Genomic DNA, 21,169 nt, shown 5'->3' with positions numbered 1-21,169 from the left:
TTAGTCTTTAGCTTCCACAAGAACACATTCTTTTGCATTTAGACTTATTTCCAAACAGTTCAATTTGTCTTTGCTGACTTGCAATGTGCAGCAAAAGGTAACTTTTGAAAAATTGACCAGTTAACATTTTCAGCAGTTAACACCAGAGTCCTTAAACTGAAAAGTCTGAAGTTCACTCAATGTGCAGCTTTTAAGTCAAAACAATGAGGCGTTTCGCTCAGCTTACCGTCTCTCCAGAGGTCGCCAATAAACTTGTCAGTGGACTGGTTCAGCAGGGTGGCCACACACTCATTCAGGGGGTCCATGTTCTTCATCAACCATTCGTTTGCCTTGTAATCCACCTGCAGAGAAAACATTTGGCGTTAAAGAAGAATCATCTTTATCCCTGCAGTCAGTTCCTGTCATTAGATTAATAAATCCTCACTGTGGGCGAGAAGTTATGTACCGTTACCAGAATATATATATAAAAAAATAAAATAAATAAGGAACTACGAGGGTACAGGATCGATCAAGTCTGTCAACCTCTGCAACTAAGAGATCAGGTACATGTCAGACTTGCTTTTCTGTTTGTACATGAGCTGCAAGGAGACTGATTATTCAACATCCCTTGAATAGGTTAGGATAGGTCCATGAGCTAAACAAAATAGATTCATTACATTTTTGTCTTGGATAATTGGATTTCAGTCTGCTCAGTTGTGCCCATTTTGAAATTCTTTCAGAATGAGCTGTTTTAAGGCCTCTTATCACTTTAAATCTAAATAAGCTGCTGCTGGAAATGCCCCCAACTCAATGTTTACATTTGCAATTGGAAACAGATGTACTATTATACAGCCATACATCCATGAAAAGCAGAAGTGGAACCTTCTGCACAACCAACAAGAATGCAGGATGGTAAGTCGACAACTAAACACTTTTGTTTTCAAGCAGCCATTGTACAGCAGTAAGACTAGCTGACCAAATGTTCTGGAACACTGCTTAGTTGCTAGGTGACAGGCTGGCCTTCACTGAGGTTGCTAGGTAATGGTTTCAGTGCTCATCATTTGCGACTAAACTGTGAGGTTTTTGAAAGGGCTAATTTTCCAGGCACAAAAAAAACTTATTGTTTTCTTTAAACACTGGCTGTTTTTGGAAGCAGTTTAAACCGAAGTGGAAAAACAAAAACATGAAAAAAGTTAATTTTGCATATTAGGTCCCTTTTACGTTAGCCAATTAGATGAATCGATCTAATCTAAAAAGGTTTATTTTTAGGCTATTTGTCAAGTTTGCTCATCTTCAGATAAATATTTGGTGAAATAAGAACAAATGTATGATCGAACCTTTCCTGCATAGTGAATGATGCAGAAATCTGCGTCATCTTTGAGTTTCTTGGGTTTAACGAACTTCGGATTAGTTCCCTGCTCCTGAGCCAGCTTCTCCACAAACGACTTGTCGGTGGCTTTAGGGAACCAGCACTCTTCGTCCAGCAGGGCCAGGACGCCTGGAGGACCATTCTGGAACAAAAACAGAGAGGAATCTTTGCCACAGCTACACAGGCTGTGGTTTCTACCGCTACACTGAAAGCATCGGTGCAGTTAGTTTGACTTCAGGCAGAAAAGTCATACAGGTTTTTCTATGAGGTCGATGCAAGGCTGCAGGTCCAGGCCAAAGTCGATGAAGCTCCACTCGATGCCCTCCCTCTGGTACTCCTCCTGCTCCAGGATGAACATGGTGTGGTTGAAGAGCTGCTGCAGCTTCTCGTTGGTGTAGTTGATGCAGAGCTGCTCGAAGGAGTTCAGCTGCAGGAAGGAATTAAGTTGGTTAATTCAACTGGGCTGTAGGCTTATAGTGCAATAAGAAAATAATATTTTCCCCATACTTTGTGAAGACGGGTCAATATGAAATTGAACAGGATTCATCCTTCTAGGGCTGGGATGATTAATCAGATTAACAATTCAATTGTGCAATCCAGTTAATTATTACGGTGCGTTCACACCAAACATGTTGAGAGCATCAAAAACTCGTCAAGTTTGACGCGTCTGCGCTGTGAATACAGACGCTTGACATTTTGCTCTACACCTCGTGTTTCATACGTCAGGCGCTGGTTTACAGTCAAGTCTATGTGGAGGCGCGTTGAGGGCGCGACAGACTCGCTCTAGTCATTTTCCGTTGTCTTATTTGTCGGCCGCTCTTGACGCATCAAAACGTTTCAAGTGGCGCCGCTCTAGACATGTAAAACGCACCATGACGGGCCCTCGATGCATCTCTACTCTGAATGTAAACTAGATGCATCTGAAGCTCAAAACCCGTTTTGTTGAACGCACAACACAATTTTGTAAATATTCTACCCAGAATTCCAAGTGGCATAGATTCAACATCACAGCCGTATATCTTTGAAAAGCAGAAGTGGAGCCTCCTGCACAAACAAGATTGCAGCAAAGTGTTTTCTGGATGGTCAATCAATAAAATGTGTTAAAAATGTCCTATTAAGCACCTTTTGCTGTCTAATTATTTATCGGTTAATAAAAAAAAAACAAATTGGTCCTCCAACACGTTAATGCTTAGTTAAACAGAAATAACAGCTTTTCACTCGTTTATGTTAGAAGCATTTTCAGCTCCAGATGATCAAGTGTTCACTAAATAAATGCCATTTTAGGCAATAAAATTTTTTATTTTAAAGACTTTATGTCGATGTCAAATTTATTCATATAGCACTTTAAAACAGGTATAGAATTGCACCAAAGTGTTGTACAAGAACGACAACACATCAATACATCCACTTTAATTGTTTGCAACTTTAACAATGTTTAAAGGAAAAAAAAAAGCAGAATGAGAGATTTTTTTATCCTATTTATCAGAATTGATAGATTAATTACTAAAATAACTGTTAGCTGTAGCCCTACAGCTTTTTGTTCAAGTTCAGACTGCATGAACATTGGTGTCAGACCAAACCACTTAACATGATTTTGTTTTTAATAGATTCAGATGAAATTAATTAAATGGCCCCAGACAGTTGAATATGGGTGAAGATCATTGAGTTTCTTTTGTTTGTTTATCATCCAGGGTAACAGGCAGCAGTCTTGTTAACATGAAGCCATTTTATCTGACTGAGCTGTGGGAAAACATCTTTAGCTCATAAAGCAAATAGGTTTGGCCCAGGCAGTCAAACTCCATGTTTAATCAGCATCCAAGTCAAAAGATCAGAGACTTCGACCGTTTACTCATTTTGCATGACCTTAATGTTGATTTACTTCAGTTAATTTTTTTAAGGTGCAGCCCATCTAGAGATCTGAAAGTTTGACATAATGGATTTCCATCTGTAACAGTTTAAAAATAATAGATTTAAATGCTCCGATTCCCTGCAGAGAGATTAACACAAATGATTCCTTTGTTATTGTGGCACAAAAATGAAGGCTGAAGTCTTTTCTCTTTTCTCTGTTACATCGGCAAACAGGAGCTTCAGGGACTGACTCCTGGTGTTTCGGCTGTGGGGGAGCAACACCATCTCATTTGCAAATGTTTGTAGTTTGCATGTGAGGTGAGACCTGCATTACCGTTATTAAGCAAAACTTTATGATTATGTCTGGAAAGAATTAAGAGAGATCCAGTTGTTCACCATGCGGAACAAAAACTCCCCAGTTGAAAATACTTGCAGGTCATGAATATTCATCCTCCCAAAATTAAAGCATGTAAAAAGGTCAATGTTTTCCTTCAAGACAAACTAAGCACACAGCATTTACTGATCAAGTAGTCTGGTTTTTATAGACAGCAATCTAAAAGGTTGAGTTTATTCAACTTAACTTATTGCTGTACTTAGATGGGGTTGATTAATACGATGCATCCAAATCTGCTTTTGAGTCAGAACAACACATATTCATGTTACATTTCCTGTTAAATTAAACTGCAGAAATATTTTGCATTTTAATAAGATTTGTTAGTAAAAGTAATAGCGTAGCTCAAATTCTCCGAAAACTAAAAAAATATTCCATTAAGTAGCGTTTTAATATACTTGATTGATCAAGATAAAAGCAGATCAGCCCTAATAAGTTTTTAGCTCCTTTCCTAAAAATAATCAGGCATACAAAGGAATGCTATGCTGAGGTAAAAAGAAATTTGTAGGTTTTCTGCATTTATATTGTTAAATATAGAAAAATGTGCCAGTATTTTTAATCAGATAACCAATTAGTTGAAGGCTTAATTCATACAGACAAACAAACAAAAAAGAAGTGTACTAGTCAGGTAATTACTTCAAAGATCTCAAATCCAGCGATGTCCAGGATGCCGATGAAGGACGCTCCCTGCCTCTTCGTCTTGTCCAGAGCCTTGTTGATCCTAATCACCAGCCAGCGGAACATCCTCTCATACGAAGCTTTGGCCAGCGCCTCAACGGCGAACTCTGCCTGCTCCTGGGTCTGGGCCTTCTGCACATAATCCCTACCAACCTGAAGACAAAACCATAAACCTTCGTCACAGAGAGGAGCCTCAACAACTCCGTCACGCCACAGGAAGCTGCAGTGCAGACCTTGATTCTGGGAGACAAGATGGCTCTGGTGAAGTCGGTCACGTTGATGCCCAGCAGGTGGCAGACTTTCTGGGCAGCTGGGAGGGAAACATGGCAGACATGCAGGATGAACTTTGACGGGAATAAAATGGATAAAACCTGGAGGAGGTTGAGGCGTACCGGTGTCGTCAGGCATGGACGCCTGGTCTGAGTGGCGCTCCTTCTTGAACACCATGTTCCCCAGCTGCAGCACGGCGGAAATCACCTTCAGCAGACCTGAGAGCAAAACAACCTGCTTGGTAATCAATAAAAAAAAACAAATTTATACATTCACATTAAGCAGAGGCGGGTAGTAAATAGTTACATCTGTTTGAAAATTATTTTACCTTTATTGTGCCAGTAATATGTAATTTTATTATGAACTAATTAACTGATATGAATGAATTTGACAAAATGTAATATGTTTTTTAGAATTTCACACCTGTTGACTACATGATAGTTTGTTGTGTTTTGATGATGTAAATCACTTTATTTAGCACTTTTCCACAACAAGGTGGTTTAAATAAACTTGGACTCGCTGAGTAAATGTTGCTGCTTGGGTAAAATCTCTGGATACATAAATAATTCAGTGAAAAGCAAACATTTTAACCCTTTTATGAATTAATTATGATCCATTATGTCAGGATTTTTTCCCCAAAGTGTTTCTGATGGAAAAAAATGTAAAAGGATTTTTTGTCCCGATACAAAGTCATTATTTGGAAACTACATCAGTAGTATTAGTCTTTAGGGGTTACAATGTCACAATATTTATTACCTGCGAGAGAAGGAGGAGGGACTAATTACTCCTGAGTTGCTTTTTCGTCTGTCTGCCTTAATGGATTTAACAGAATGTTCTTGCACTTGCAGGGGATGGCCAGTAGTAGGCAGTGTATTGTGTGATGAATTAGTGTCCCCTCAGTGGTCTGTGTGCATTTATAACATAAAAATCCACAAGAAACAAGAAAATGGCTGTTTGATAGCTGTCCACTAACCCTTTCAATTATTCATGAAAGGGTTAAATCATCACGAGACTGATACAAACTTTTTGTTTTTACACCAGTTTTGTTGTTATGTTATTTTCCATCTGCTGGATCTGCAAGTAATACTTTTACGCAAAGTTTAATATTGAAAATTGATTCGAAAAGGTGTTGCTTTTGTGTGAAGATGCCATTTTGTAATCGGTATTTGTCTTTAAAATGCTAGAATTTGCACATAGCTCTGTATTTTACTGATTTCAAGACATCTTAAAAAATATGCAATCAGATTTTCTGATCAGTTTCTCAAACTTGAGCAGCTTTAACTATTAATTTCTTGGGAAGCTACTTTTCACTTTCACTTGAAGAAAAGGAAAAACATTGAATTAGTGCTACTCGTACTACAGTAACATCTCTGGTTACTCTATCCTCCTCTGTAATAGAGTCAGAATCTGTCAGGTTAAAAGAAAAGACTTTCAAAGCTAACAACTTTACAGAAATGTCAGTGTAAAAAAAATAAATAAATAAAAAGTACCATTAATTTCCTCTTCAGGGATACTCATGATGTTGAAGGCCTCCATGGTTTCGACGAACATTTCCTTGTCCGTCTGCCCTGGAATGGTCACGTTTCCGTTGGACAGGAAACGGTACTTGCTGTAATCCTCCAGACACAAATCAGCTGCAAAGGGAGCAGAGATAAACATCAGCTCATCTCATTTTCATTAAGTGAAGAAGGAATCGAGCGACTACATGCCTGGTCCAAAAACAAGACATGATTCACCTTCTACAGTTTTAAATCTGGAGATTTAGCCTTTTGAAAGTGCAGCACAGCTTGCATAGAAGGGTTGCGCCACACAATTTCCTGCCAGTTGCAGCATTATTTTAATACAAATACTTAAAGGGGACCCATTATGTAAAATTGCACATTTTTATGCTTCTTTTTTGGGTCTGAACAGCCCAGCTGTTTTTTTTTTTTTGGCGTATGGAAAATGAATGTTTCAAAAACCTTCCACAGGGTCGTTACCTAGCAACCTCAGCCCACGTCCAATTGGAGTTCTAGCACATTTGGTCAGCTGGTTTTAAAGCTGTACAATGGCTACTGGAAAAGACAAATGTTTTGTTGTCGACTCGCTATTCAGAAGCCACTCGCTGCATCTTTGTTGGTTGTGCAGGAGGCTCTACTTCTGCTTCTGGTTGCATAATTGAGCATCTGTTTGCAGCTATTTTCATGTGTGACTGTAAAGTGCTTGTAAAGTGACGAGAGGCCCCAAAACGGCTCAAAATAGGCAGAATTGATGAGACTTGAATCTAATTGCATGCAAAAAAGCCCCCCAAAAAACGTAATTTTTTGCATAGCCCATAGATCCCAACCTGTTCAACGAAGCACCTTAAATTGAAATGCAACCAGAATCTTAATTCTTTTGTCTGTAAACTAGTTCCTCAGAGTCTTGATCTCGTAATTAGCACGTTTAGATAAGTTATTTTGAAACTTCCTCTTCATTTTATTGCACTCCTGCTCTGACGACCAAGTCCTCACATCGCATTTTGTCTCCGGCTCCAGTCAGCATGTAGTAGAAGATGTGGAAGGTCCTCTCCTCTTTAGCTTGTCTGATGGCTCGAGACTTCTCCAGCAGATCTGAAGTTTCAGTTAAGACACAAACCAGTATGCACCAGTTACTTTTCGGGAAACCATTGCTGTACCTTAGGATAAGAGAAATGGTGAACTTGGTCCAGTTTTCCATCCAAATCTCACTGAAAAGGATACAAGTTTCTATGTTGGCTCCAACGATGTAGCCGTTGACGTCAAAGTTGATTCTGATGAATTTTCCCTTTTCACAAAAAAGATGCAGACATTGTGATTTATATTCAGTACTCAAACAAAAATAAATAAATACAATGGTATAGAAATACAAGTTTAAAAAAAATTATTTTCAGCTCACTAGCTAGTTAGGGTTAGCCATGTGCATCTTCATGCATGCACACATCTGTGTTTGTGGGATACGAGTAAATAATTTAACAATTGTTTTAAACTTATAAGCTAGAGATTTAATACATCAACCATTAAAACCTTTAGATTATTGCAACATGTTTCAGCGTTTGGATTTTGTTGAGGCTGAGTCTGCTGCTGGCAGGGCTGAGACTGAAACCACATCCTTAATGCATTCAGTCACTTTAACTGATCTCTCTGATCATCATATAGTTAAGTACATATGTTAAGTTTGCTAGCAAAGATTAAGAGCTGCCACAATTAAATGTAGTCTTACTGAAAAATGTCAAACTGTATAAATGGTTTTAGGAGATTTTTCTATGAAATTCAACTAAATCATTTGGAGAAAATGACCTCATTTGGATTTTTTGCAACATGTATTAAAATACTCAAACAAAATGCAGCTGAAAGCTGAAATTCCTCAGTAAAATGCTACTTGACACCCTATTGGCTGGCGTTTTCAAAGCAACCAATCCAGAAGCACCATTTATTTTCTTTGGTGCCGATTGGCTGGAATAAGACTAGATATTAGTTTCTGCAGAAATACAAAGATGGTTCATTATAAGGTATGTTTGTTTGCTGTTTCAAAGAATTGAAGCAGACATTTATAAATGTTTTTAGAAGGTTTTGAGTATTTACACAACTAAACCCGGCGAATAATGTGTGTCTAAGGTTTGTTGATTTATCTCTACATTTTAAAAGTTAAAAAAAAAAATCTCAAACAAGAATTAGTGTAGGTGGTGAACTGTGATCAGTTAATTAATTTTCAGGGAGAATTGGTTCAGCTGCATCACATTTCTTTTTATAACTTGGAGGTAAAAGTAGTTAATATGGCAGCAAACTGACTCAGCAGCCTTCAAGTCGTGCTTACGAATCTAGAGGAGTTGTCGTTCTTGACGGTCTTGGCGTTGCCAAAGGCCTCCAGGATGGGGTTGGCCTGCAGCAGCTGCTTCTCCAGCTCCCCCTAGTGGAGAAGACAGAATTGCACTCGTTTTGTCTCAACTCGAGCAGAAGCTCAAACTCTGCAAAGCTGCACATCCTTCATTGGCAAAAATGCATCATAGAGGACTTTTCCTGTAACCGATTTCTTGTTCACTTTCAAAAGAAATACCTCAGGCAACGTTATTGCCCAACCAACCACACGCAGGCACACGCAAAAATAAAGATCCTGCACATTCCTGCATGCAGTGCATTCCCGCAGAACAGCAAGCCCGCTCAAGCTTCAAGCCCCTGTGAAGCCATCCCTTTCCATGCAGGCACACACAGCACAGGCGACGACACAACCAGGTTAGCACCGACGGCTCGACATAATGCAAAACAATACAAAATGACAAAAACACAGACTGAATGTGAACAGCTGCTGGGTGGAGTGAGAAACCCGAGCTGCTCTACTGTCAAGCCAGTTAGATGTACAGCAAGAAACTGAAGCAACAGAGCCACACAGGCAGCAATGCTAAAATGTTAACATTTTAAATTAAAAGCAAATTCATTTATGCTTTAGAAAGTAAAAACTACACTCTGGTCTCTGAGGGCTTAAAGAAAATGGCTCTATAATGCAAAAACAAAATCTTACCAAGTATTTTTGATCTAGTTTCTAGCTCTATATCTTTGTACACTTAAAATAAAAACCAGCTTTCCCAGTGCAAAAAAATATTAGCTCGTCTATAATTCCTTAATATTGATGAAAAAAATTCCATTTTACAAAATGGTAAAAATATCTCGTTATAAGTAAAATAATCTGCTAGTAAAACTAGCAGGCCTGTCCCAATAGATCAACTTATATGATAAATTAAAAACAAGCTAAATAATTTCCATTTGCATGATTATTTCATTTTTCTCTCTTTATACCAAAAACTGGAAGACAAAAGGCTTCAGTTTGGTTTCAACTGGCCTTTAAAGGAAAATTTTATTTACAGTGACTTCATAATTTATTTTAACGTTTCAGTTTTGTTTATCGATTTGAGATTTAAAATGTCTTCCAGTTTTAAATGTCTACTAGAAGTTTATTGATCTTTGAGGATGTTTTCTTGCATCATTACTTGAAAATGGTCTCAAAAACAAGATCATCGTTTATCATAATAACTTCTGAAACAATTTATCATCCAGTAAAGTTTGTCATCATGACAGGCCCAAGAACTAGGATGTTTTTATTAAGGGATTTTTCACTTAAAACAAACTCCTATATCTTCCTGAAAAGTTACTTGTAAGCCAGTTTGTGTTATTTCAAGTGTAATAAAATATTTACACTGAAAACTAGACCAAAAATACTTGGTAATTTTGAGTTTTTTGAAGTGTAAATCATGAGTTACAAGGAACTACATGTCACATACTTCCCTTTCTGTACAAACACAACATGAGAGTTTTAACACCAGCAGAAAGTTCTGTTTTTCACTGATTAGACTAAAAACTCAATAAAAATAAAATGTCTGAATGACAATCTGATCTGCTTCCATGACACCAAGGACAGATGACTTATTGTTAGTATAAATGGAGCCAGAGAGATGAACTCACATGGGACAACACAGCACCGCCCTGGAGGGAAGAGAGAAAATTCACCACTTTAGAAACATTGTAGGTCAGATATTACATCACAGGAAACCTGGTGGCAGCAAATGGCTGATGGCAAAATGATTTATGAAATGTTTCATGTCAAGTCTTGTCAAACATCCTAATGTCGAGTAAGCAGCTGAGGTATGCGTGAATTAAGATGAGCGTTCTGCTCCGGCTCAGTCGCTGGAGGACTGGCGGGCGTGTCGGGGCCTGAGGCAGGAATGCACCGCCGTCGCCCCACCGCTCGTTAAGACGCATACCTTCACCGATCTGGACTAACATGGAAATCTACCAAACACACGATTGTGGAAAGATCAGGAAGCTGATGAGCTGCAGAACTGGGGTGTTTCCACTCTCACTTATCTCCCACTGTTAGGAAAGAGTCATAAAAATCAAAACAAAAAGATGTCTGGGTTTCAAACCAACCTGGTCCTTCTTGAACTTTGAGGATGAAGCGACATGAGCAAGATACTGAATGACCTTCTTTGTATTCTCCGTTTTCCCAGCTCCCGACTCGCCACTGCAGAAAACAAAACAAATGCACACCAGACACATTTATAAGTAGTAAAAAGTAATGCATTAAAATGGCCGTTCAGAAGGTGAAATGAAAAGACACAAGAGGCGATGAAAATCTAGAAACAAGAACTCGTTATATTTGGCATCACCAAACATGAGAAACAAATTGATTCACAAGCTGCTTTGAAAGTTCAGTTTTTAATTAGACAATAAATCAATATGTTGGGATCAGTATCACAAGGTAATATGTCTGAGAATATTTAATAAATTCTATGAATTCCTATCCAGAACCGCACAGCATTCTGGGAGATGTAGGCAGAAGAAAGGTTTTAGCGGCTCAGCCTCTCAAATCCAGTTGGTGGAATCAACAAACTCAGATTATTTCACTTACAAGATGATAAAAAAATGTTTTTTATAAATTAGAAAATCTGCCAGTGGAACCAATACTTTTTCATCATTAGATATTTCTTGCTAAAAAGTTACTCGTTAGCTAGTTTTTGCTTTTTTTCCCCCTCAAATGTATCAAGATATTTGCACTAGAAATGGACCAAAAATGTTGGGTAAGATTTTGTATTTCTGCAGTGAAACTTATTTTTAAAACTGATTCATGTTTAAATGCAAGTTTTACAAAAATAAAGTAAAATCAGAAGAATCAAAGAAACCTACGTGCAAAGGATGGACTGATCCTCTCGATCTGTTAAGAAAAAGAATAATAAGTTAAAAAAAAAATACAAAGCTTGATGCAAAGCCAAGTTAACAAGCAGCAACAAAGAGCAGGATTGTACAAGTCTGCAGCAGCTTCTGCTAAGTGCCAACAAACACACGTTGTAGTTTAATAATTACTGCTCATTTAAACAGGAAAACTTCCAGCTGCTCCTTTAACCCTGTGGCGGCGCTACAATACAAATGTGTGCAAATCTTTGTCTATATTCTGCTAATGTTGAAAACAATTTTGCAGTTGTGGTTCATTAAATAGGAAATTCAATTCAACATTAATAAGCTTGTTAACATGATAATTCAGTAACAATCTTAGCAGTGACAGATGTGAACAGTTGCATCGGTTACATCAACCACGGTGCCGGCGCTCATGGAGGAAACGTCAGCGTCCGATTCAGGAGCAACAAAGCGCTTATGCTTGGAGCGCCGTTTTGGGAAAATTACAGTCTGTGGATTTAGAGAAGAGCTACAGATTCAACAAGTTCAAATGACCCACAGTTTCATTTTATCTTTTTTTTTTTTTTTTATCAACTGTGCTCTGATGGAGCCAACGCCACGTTCTGCAAAAAACAACTACAAACCACAAAGATGACCACTTCCCGTCGTCATCTTCGTGGTTTTCAGCTGCAGTAACACTGACTCTTGATCAAGTGTGATGCAAAAAACAAAAGTGTGTATCCGTTTCAGTTTTGCGAAATACATCTATTTTGATACAGCTGCAAAGCTACGTCATCCGAGCCCAAACCATTGTTTTATTGCCATGTTTCCATTACCAAATTTTATAATTTCAATTTGCACAATTTTATGGTGAATGGAAATGCAGCTACAGAAATACAAATGCATCAGAGGAAACATTACAGTGAACTTTAACATTTTATGTTTACATTCTAGACTACATACATATACATACGTAGGCCTGTCAATAAATTTTGCTGGATGATAAATTGTCCCAGTAATTATTAGAATAAACACAGATATTGTTGTTTTGCAACCGTTTTCAATGCAGGAAAACATTCTCAAAGATAAATAAACTATCACTGAACCTGGAAGACATTTTAAACATCCAAAGACTTTTGTCATCCAGCTTTTTAAAGAGAAAAACGATAAATTATTGAGCTTGTTTTAATTGATTTGTTGTGTTTTCTGAGTGAACCTCTGTGTGTCGAGCATCACTAATCGTCCTCAGTAAGCCGCTCGCTCACCCTGCATCATGCTCCGGTAGGCCGTGTCGGTGATGGCGTAGATGTGCGGCGGCATCTCGTGCCTCTTCTTGCCCTTGTACATGTTGACGATCTCCTCGCTGTAGATGGGCAGGTTCTTGTACGGGTTGATCACCACACAGAAGAGACCCGAGTACGTCTGTGGCAGACAGGAAGCGGCGTTTAGAGTGAAACGGGAAGCGTCTGAACATTCCCCGCAGACCGTTTCCCACTCACGTAGATGAGTCCGGAGTAGTATCGCTCCTTGAGGTTGTGGAGGACGGAGGCCTCGTTCAGGCAGGTGAGCTCTGCCATGTCCTCCACCTTGCTGAACTTGGGCGGATTCATTTTCTGGATGTCGTCCTTGTTCACTTTCACCTGAGATTCGCAGAGATGAGCGTTACCGACTGCTGACATTAGGGATGGGAATCAGTCAATTACTTGGATTCGACAAGCTGCTTGCTCAACGATTCTGCTCATCGGTTAAAGTAACGTGTGGCGCATTTGCATGGCATCGTAGAAATAGAGCTCCAAAATTTGTTTATATTTAATTTAAAAAAAAAGACTACTACGAGGACCAGTTGCAACATGTTTAGTCACAATGAAAGGAGGAAATGCCTCCAACATCCTCAATCAGCTGATTAAACAACCAGCAACCGATTTCTACAAAACCTCTGGAGATGATGATGCAAAGAAGGATTCCTCATAAAGAAAATCAAGAATGGACAACCCTGACCGTCCTGTTCATCAGACAGTCTTGGGAAAACAAAGTGTCTTCAGTCAGAGGCTTCTTCAGATTCGCTGTAATACAGACAGCTGCAGGAGATCTTTCCTGCCAACAGCATTTTCTGTCTGTAATAATTCTTTGAAGAATTTTAATTCATATAAGTTACAACATTTAATTTCCCTTCGGGATCAATAAGGTATTTTTTAATTTGAATGTGAAATGATTCATCTGTTGCTTAGCAACAGTGGTGACTCTTGGGGGGGGGGGGAGCTTTGAGTGCAGCGTCTCCTTCCATAAATGTCCCAGGTAACGTTAAAACTCCATATCTTGGTCATTTTATTAATGTTGGCGTCAAACTGCATGAATAATCTCCGTCTCACATTAACAGTCATGCTCAATAAATTAGAAATTAAATGTTCAGATAATGTTTGTTTATTATAATAAATCAAAAACTGTTGATGTGCAGAAAGCTGCATTCCATGTTAAAATTTGACAGAGGGATTCTTATTTTTTAAAGCTGCAGTATGTAACTTTTATAAAGAATCTGCTTTTTACATATTTGTTAAAACTGAGATAATCTGAAAATATTGATTTCCTCCACCTTGTCCCTGCTATTGCCTACTGAAGAAACGAAACGCTCCCGGCCAAAAACAACCAATCAGAGCGAGGAGGCGGTTCTTAGCGCTGTAAATCAATCTATATTGGCTGCGAAATGTGCTAACAGGGAGAAACAACTTACAAATAAATCTGAGGTCGTGGGTGGCGATTCTAACTAGGCTGAATGCACAGATTGATTGACAGCGCTAAGACCCACCCCCTGGCTCTGATTGGTTGGGGTCAGTTTTATCCGTCTCTTTCTAAACGGTCACAACATGGTGACAGTTTCAACAAATATCTGTAGAAGTCACGTACTGCAGGTTTGGGAAAGTTTTAATCCCGTTTGGACCGATCAAGGTGAATATTTTAACTGGAGTTTATTTCTCAGCTCGATGGACTGATGGAGCTTCACCTTCTTGCCGGAGTCGGACAGCTCCACCACACACTCGTCGCCCTTCTCCTCCTTCAGCGACCCGGCCTCATATCCTTGCTTCTCGCTGGGGACCCACACCAGCTTCTTGGAGGCCCAGTCGGCCTGGGCCAGCGGGTCGTTGATGCCGCTCCGGTCCCCGTACAGGAACTTGTCTGCGTCCGTCATGGTGGCTGCAAAACAGGAGGTTAAATAAACAGTTCAGAGGTTAATTCAAGAAAACGCGTCAAGAAATCATTCAGCAAATTCTATATTCAGGTTTAATATTTAGTATTTTGATTTTACTTCTAGATTTCAATAATTCAATATAGCATTATATTTAATGTTCAATATGTAGATTCAGTTTTTACATTCAACATCTAGATAAATTTTCACATTTAACATTTAGGTTTAATAGGCAAATTCAGATTTAACAATTTATTCAGATTTAATATTATTATTCAAGTTTAGATTTGCTAAAGTTGTAACATGAGTTTTTTTTTTTAAAGACGTTTGCATCTTAAATGTTAAAGTGTCCTAAATGTGAGAAAAGTAATCCAGATATTAAAAAAAACATCTCCTGAATATTTTACACCATTAAATTTCTCGCCCTCAAAACATAATTTCCCAGTTTTGTGTACAACTGAAACGCAGCACAAGTAAAATTTGTTTATTAGCAGCAGCAGGAATGTCACATGCTGCAACATGAAGATATTCTAAAAAAACAGTCTAAAAAGAGAAAATCGCTAAAGGGCCTTTGAGTTGCAGCTATAAGACACCGTTATGACGGCTCTGCAGCGTCTCAGTCTGAATCATCCCAAGATGTGAACTTTGGATAACAGGCTTTTGTTTCTGTCGAGCAGCGCCGGTCCAGACACGTCGCAGCTGCTCGACGTTCTTCTACTGTATCATTTTATCATTTATGCCTCTTTATCCTGAACCCACAAAAAAAAATTAAATATGAGACCAACTCCCTGCAGTTGTCTGAGAATGCCTCATCAATAAGAGGTCAGCTGCCTGATCTTGTCATTTTTCTTTGTTACTTATATGAATTAGTCATTTTAAAGACATTAATGTCACCAGAGGTCACCAGAGGTCGACCTGAGTTGAAGTCTCTTATGCTGACCTCTATCATTTTTGGAAACATTTTTTGACTCTTTTGTAATAAATTAAGATATATTTTATTTTTAAATCATCCGGCGTCTCTCTGGCTGACCTGTGTGAATCCCAGACTATATTTCCAGAGGTCAAAGGTCAGCCAGCCAAACCACATTTACCAAAAAAAAAACACAAAAAAAACTAAATATGGTTTCAATCAACTCTGCTAAATTTGTACATTATTTGATTGTGTGGCTATCATTTTAAAGATAATGTTTCCATAGGTCAAAGGTCAACCAACCAATCCACATTTACAAAAGCAAACTAAATATGGCTTCAATCAAAAAATGTTTTATGTTACTTGGCCTGTCGCAACAAACAAATCAATTAATTGTATGATAAATTCAAACAACCTCAATAATTTCCATCATTTATGTTTTTTTCTTTCTACTAAAAACTGGATGAAAAGTTTTCCGTTTCAACTTCCATTGTATTTATTTAAAATGTTTTCCAGTTAAATGTTTATTAGATTTTAAAAGTTTATTGATCTTCGAGAATCTCACAATAACCTCTGGGATAATTTATCGTCCAGAAAAAACTTGCAGTGACAAACCTGTTACAATTTCAGATCATCTTTTAAAAATGTTCCCTGAGGTCAACCTGCCTCTCCTCATGTACAAAATCAACAAAAAATCATTTAAATTAATTGTGATAACTTTATGGAGCTGAAATGTTATTAGCACAATGGTTGACGAAGCCAAATTTGTTTGATTTTGTGAAACACGGCGGCCGCTGTTTGACACCTGATGACTCCAAAGGCATCTGGAAACATTTATAAACGTTTGACATAAATTTTGTTTAATTCAAAGACGACTGAGGCGTTTGCAGAATCTGTTAGATTCCTGAAGGAAGTGATGCTTTGAGGGGAGGAATGTTAGTGCAAGTCTGGACAGAGAGAGATGTCGCGTCCTGATCACACCCTGAAGAGAAGGAAAAGATAAAAACGGTGCAGAGATGTTGACAGAAAAAGACGCGAGCTCCATTAAAACACATTTAGATGAGCTGCTTGTTCTAGAGTCGACGATCAGAGCGATGGAAGACGGTTTGTGTGTGTGGGGATAAGGGCGATCTCCTGAGTGTGCGCTTGTTTATCGAGTGAGGGATGAAGGGATAAGCCACCTGGGTCTCTCCTAAGTGCATTATGCGCTCAGACTCCTGAAGAGGAGCAGCGCTGCCACAGGACAGACGAAATGCTACGCTAGCTGCTGCGGCGGCTGCGTATTCTCCGAGTTGCAGTCATGCGTTTGCGGCTTCACTTTCAGAGCCACCCATGGGGCAACTTCTGGAGGAAGTTGCACAAACCGCCTCTGTGCTTCAGTTCAAGCTTCTGCAGTAATTCATCTGCATGCAATCCAGCTGCACAGCTTAATCTTTTGTGTTCAGCATCATCTTCGCTGTTCTGTCCCTGGCTGCCTGTCAATCCGAGCTTTATCCAGGCTAAGGCACCGAGCACGAGCCCTGCCACCTGCAGCAACTAATCACTGGTTTACTCACTGATTAATCGATCATTCTGACAAGTAAACAATTATTCTACCAATTAATCGATAGTGTTTTGATGATTAATCAATTATTCTGCCGATTAATTGAGTATTCTGGCGATTAATCGCATAAAGAATTGCCACATTCTGCTGATTTTTCATTGAATTCTTTCTTATATATATATATATATATATATATATATATATATATATATATATATATATATATATATTAGAAATACACTAAAAGATGCAAAACAATTCATTTTTTAAATTAGAAAACATTTTATTGCATAAAATGCAACAACATAGCATTCCTTACAGGGTAGCAAAGGATGCATCTACAGCAAAAAAAAATACTTTTAACATAAATTTGTGAAAAGTTCAGGAAACTTTGCTCGATTCAGTGCAGTGTTTGGCTGGTTTATTGATCATTTTTAGATAAATGAATAATTGGATTGAAATAGATGCTTAAGAGTTATGAACCAGGTGGAGTTAAATCTGCCACTTGAGTTTTGGGTAAAACAAATTTACAAACTTTTTATCTTAAATGCAAAAAGGTTATATTTTTTCTGCAGTTATGACTTAATTACACTCTGATTGTGTCATTCTTTCAGCAAACAGCCATCTTAAGTCCGTGTACACCTGCAAAGTTTATTGATTCATCACAGTTAATCTGATTAACACGATCAGAATACTGTAGATTTTCTTTTAGATGTTCTGGTTTTAAGCAGATCAGGACAGGTAGATTCAGGAAGTAGGTCTTATTTTTAATAAAACCAAACAGCTGGTTGTCTGAGCCAAAGCAAAAAGAGGAAGGCTGCCATCATGTCGATCACATCTCTTCTGTTTAAAAGCCTCGCCCAGCTGAGGAAACCTCATATGTGCAACTCCTGACAGGCCGACATGTCGCCTCTTTTGTGTGTCCAAACCAAATCTGTAGCCTGGAGCTGTTTAACAGCTGGGTGTGTGCTGCTGCTGCTGCTGCTGCTGCTGCAGCAACACACACTACACCTGCCGTAATTACAGGCACTCCGAACAGTTTACATTTGGGTTTGTACCGTCCTGCTGCTGCTGCTGGTGTCACTTTATTTCCTCCTACAAGCAACATTTTAACTTCATACACGAGAATCTTTTGTGCTTAATAAATTATAAATAAGTAAGTTTGTATAGATTAGGAGTAAATTAGTAAAAGTGTTCAGTGTTTCCAATCAGATTGACTGGAAACACCTGATCCAGGTGCAAAACTGACCTCATCTGCAAAACTAAACCGATTTAAAGCTAATTCTTTATTTAAATTGATTCATAGCTTAAAATAAGCCCTACATACTTCGTGTAGTTAAGATGAGATACTTTTCCGTGCATTTTGGAACCAAAACATGAGTAAATAAGAGAGCCAACCTTGTTTTCAGCAGCAGTGGGTGAGCTGTGTGTCCGTGTCGGTCCCGCTCCACTCGGCGGCGTGTCGCTGATTCTCCTCCCCGGGATGAGGTGCAGTCTGTCGGCTCGCCGCTCCGTCCAGCCGCTCGGAGTGGAGGTTCGGACAGGATGGGTGCCGCACAGCCTCTCAGCTGCGCTGTTTTATTTTTCGCAGGTGAGCAAAAGTCCCCGCCCACTTCCCCAGCCGCAGCGCGCTGTTGTGCATGGTGCGTTCAGGAGCGCCTCGTAAAGAACAAAAAACAAAAACCGGACTTCTCAAAATCGCTGCTGCAAAAGGTTTAAATCCAAACGCACAATCTGTATGCAATTTCAGAATAAATATGGTTCAGATTATATCAAAGATCTCTTTTCACGCGTTTTGTTTTGTTTTTGGTGCCTAATGGATCTAATTAATTTCATTTTGGGTCTTTTCCAGATCACGAATGTCATCAAAGGGCCTGTTGTGATAGAATATATTTATAAAACTCATTAATAAACTGTTAAAAATATTAATAAATAACGTTATCTCCATTCAATATGTCTTAAAATTAAATATTATATTGATGAAATTTGCAGTATAAAGATAAAAATTGCTTTTATTTGACTGATAAAGTCAAATTTTTTTTTTTTTAAATGTACTGAGCTATTTTACAAAAATCAGACAAACTATAAAACACTTAAAGGTGGAATTATAGTCAAAATTTTCTATAAAGCATTGATTTGGGGGAGCTGAATCCAACACCTAAACATTTTAAATTAAATTATGCGTTACATTTCTTTAAGCAGCTGTCAAACCACAAAAATGTGTCACAAAGTTGGTGAGCATATCAGCAGCATTAAACCGCAAGATGTTAAAAATGTGGAATAAAGTTATTTGGAGGATTTTACTGCATATTTCAGTCTTTATTTCTGGTATAAAAATAGAAAAATGACATGAAATAAAGTAAAACAAAGCAGACACCGGAAGCTGAATCATTCATAGCTCAAAGGTTCAGTGAATGCCGGTGAACACATGATGCGTTTGTGTGTTTCTTGCTGCGTCGGAAAGCAGAGTTTCTCTGTTACCTGAGCATCTGAGCAGGGGTGTGGCAGTTTGATGTGTCTGATGTTGGAACACGAAATAAAACACAGAGCAGAGCGGAAACACCAACATGTCTGACTGAAAAACAAAAGTTTTCATAATTGTTTTATATTTAAAATCCTCGCTCTGCAGCAGCGGGTCTCAGACGGGAGTTTCAGGGGAATCAAACCTCCCAAACAAGGTAACACATCTACCTGCACCGTGTGTCCCATCCACCAATGAGGTTTCAGCTGAGTTTCCTACCATATATGGTCAGACAGGAGCAGAAAGAAAGAGAAGAAGACTTGAGGAAAGAGAAGTGAGCGTTTCCTCGGTGTTGTGTTGCTCTGCGTGCCTCGTCATCAGCCCCAGTCATCCTGCGGCTTCACATGGGTCACACATTGAAGATGAGCTGATATTAAGAAGAAGCAGCATGCTGCAACAAGAATGAAGCAAGAAAAGAGAAAGAAAGAAAAAGCTTCCCTCTAAAGTCTCTTCAAATATGGTTTATTGTTGTCAATAAAAACATTGGAAACTGGTATAAAATGATGCATAAACAGTAATGAATTTAACAGCTGTTAAATTTATCATGTTAAAATCTAAAGCTGCAGCATGTAACTTTTATTTTTATTTGTTAAAACTGTCACATGACAGGACTTTATTACACATCCTGTCTGAGCTGCTATGGCCATCTGAAGAAACACTCCGACCAAAAACAACCAATCAGAGCCAGGAGGCGGGCATTAGCGCTGTCAATCACCTCCTGAACGCACTGCTAAACGTGCTGATGGTTGAGGAACAACTTAGTTACAGAAGAACCATTTATCCGGTGGCTATCCTAACTAGCCTTAGCATTCACGACAGAGTCTGCTGATTGGCAGCGCTAAGACCCGCCTTCAGGCTCTGGTAGGTTGTTTCTAGTTGGCACTGGGAGAAGGGAGTAGCTCATTTTTTCACAGATTATCTTCTCATACGATTTTGTTACAACATAGTTACAGTTTCACCAGACATGTAAAAATATATCAATTATAAAAGTTACACACTACAGCTTTTAACATAGACATATTAAAATCAGGTTTAAACAAAGGACATTGCAAAACACTTAATTAATTTATTTATTTGCCACGTTACGCCCAAAACCTTTACTGTGTTACTGGGATTTAATGTGACAAACCACAGAGTAAAGCAAAAACCACAAACCAGTCGATGGGGGCATTAAGTGAGAGGTGCTGTGCATCCTATTTGCAACAAAAGAAAAAGAAAACAGAGAAACAACCATGCATGCAAATGCTCATGCCTCAGGGAAATGTACAGTTACTGTTCAGTTACTGGTTTGAATTGTGGGAGGATTAGGAGAAAACCCACACATTCATGGAGTTTGCATGTTCTTTCATGAACGAACACGCAAACTTCATGCAGAAACCCAGGATAGGATTCAAATCCACGCCCACGAGTTTCACTCATAAAATCTGTTAATTATTCTGATGTTATTATTCTGGTTGTGTCACAAACCTTCAGTGTTTTAGGTTTGGATTTATTTCATATTCTTGTATATTTGCTTTGTCAGGTTTTGCCACTCAGTTCCTTCGTTGCTCAACAAGTTTTACCATGTTCAGATCATTAGTATTGCTTCAAAGATCTTATTGTTTCTGTTCTTTCCTTTGTATTTAGTTTCATTCATTTGTGTAGGTTTGTTTTCCAGTTGGACAGCAAACATAATGATGCAGGGAAAAGCTGAAATGGAAGATATTCAGAATGGCCTAGTTAAAGTCCAGACCTAAATAGAGTTGAGAATCTGTGGAAGGATTTACCAAAGAAGGGTCAGAAATGTCAGTCTGTCATGATGGCGTATTAGGGCCATT

At 38.6% G+C, this 21,169-nt stretch overlaps 1 protein-coding gene across 2 annotated transcripts in view; it reads right to left on the bottom strand.

The window, feature by feature from the left end:
• Positions 1-18,396, bottom strand: part of LOC106917322 (myosin-9-like) — a 34,168-nt gene extending 15,772 nt beyond the window's left edge. Inside the window, exons 1-17 of one of the 2 annotated variants that reach the window (XM_014986193.2) lie at positions 18,230-18,396; positions 14,196-14,386; positions 12,697-12,837; positions 12,463-12,619; positions 11,210-11,237; positions 10,454-10,547; positions 9,989-10,009; positions 8,349-8,441; positions 7,256-7,319; positions 7,028-7,126; positions 6,026-6,169; positions 4,658-4,753; positions 4,499-4,575; positions 4,224-4,418; positions 1,602-1,775; positions 1,317-1,490; positions 227-341 (exon numbers count right to left, since the gene is read on the bottom strand). In XM_014986193.2, coding sequence (XP_014841679.2) covers positions 227-341; positions 1,317-1,490; positions 1,602-1,775; positions 4,224-4,418; positions 4,499-4,575; positions 4,658-4,753; positions 6,026-6,169; positions 7,028-7,126; positions 7,256-7,319; positions 8,349-8,441; positions 9,989-10,009; positions 10,454-10,547; positions 11,210-11,237; positions 12,463-12,619; positions 12,697-12,837; positions 14,196-14,381 — 1,858 coding nt within the window. In that variant the 5' untranslated portion in view covers positions 14,382-14,386; positions 18,230-18,396. The remainder of the gene's footprint in view (positions 1-226; positions 342-1,316; positions 1,491-1,601; positions 1,776-4,223; positions 4,419-4,498; positions 4,576-4,657; positions 4,754-6,025; positions 6,170-7,027; positions 7,127-7,255; positions 7,320-8,348; positions 8,442-9,988; positions 10,010-10,453; positions 10,548-11,209; positions 11,238-12,462; positions 12,620-12,696; positions 12,838-14,195; positions 14,387-18,229) is intronic. The other variant, XM_014986195.2, reaches the window with a different exon arrangement.
• Positions 18,397-21,169: the final 2,773 nt, after the last annotated feature.

This window comes from Poecilia mexicana, unplaced genomic scaffold (assembly GCF_051168715.1).
Source record: "Poecilia mexicana isolate PSO_F unplaced genomic scaffold, ASM5116871v1 scaffold_1, whole genome shotgun sequence".
NCBI lineage: Eukaryota > Metazoa > Chordata > Actinopteri > Cyprinodontiformes > Poeciliidae > Poecilia > Poecilia mexicana.
This window is presented reverse-complemented; position numbering and strand designations above follow the sequence as displayed.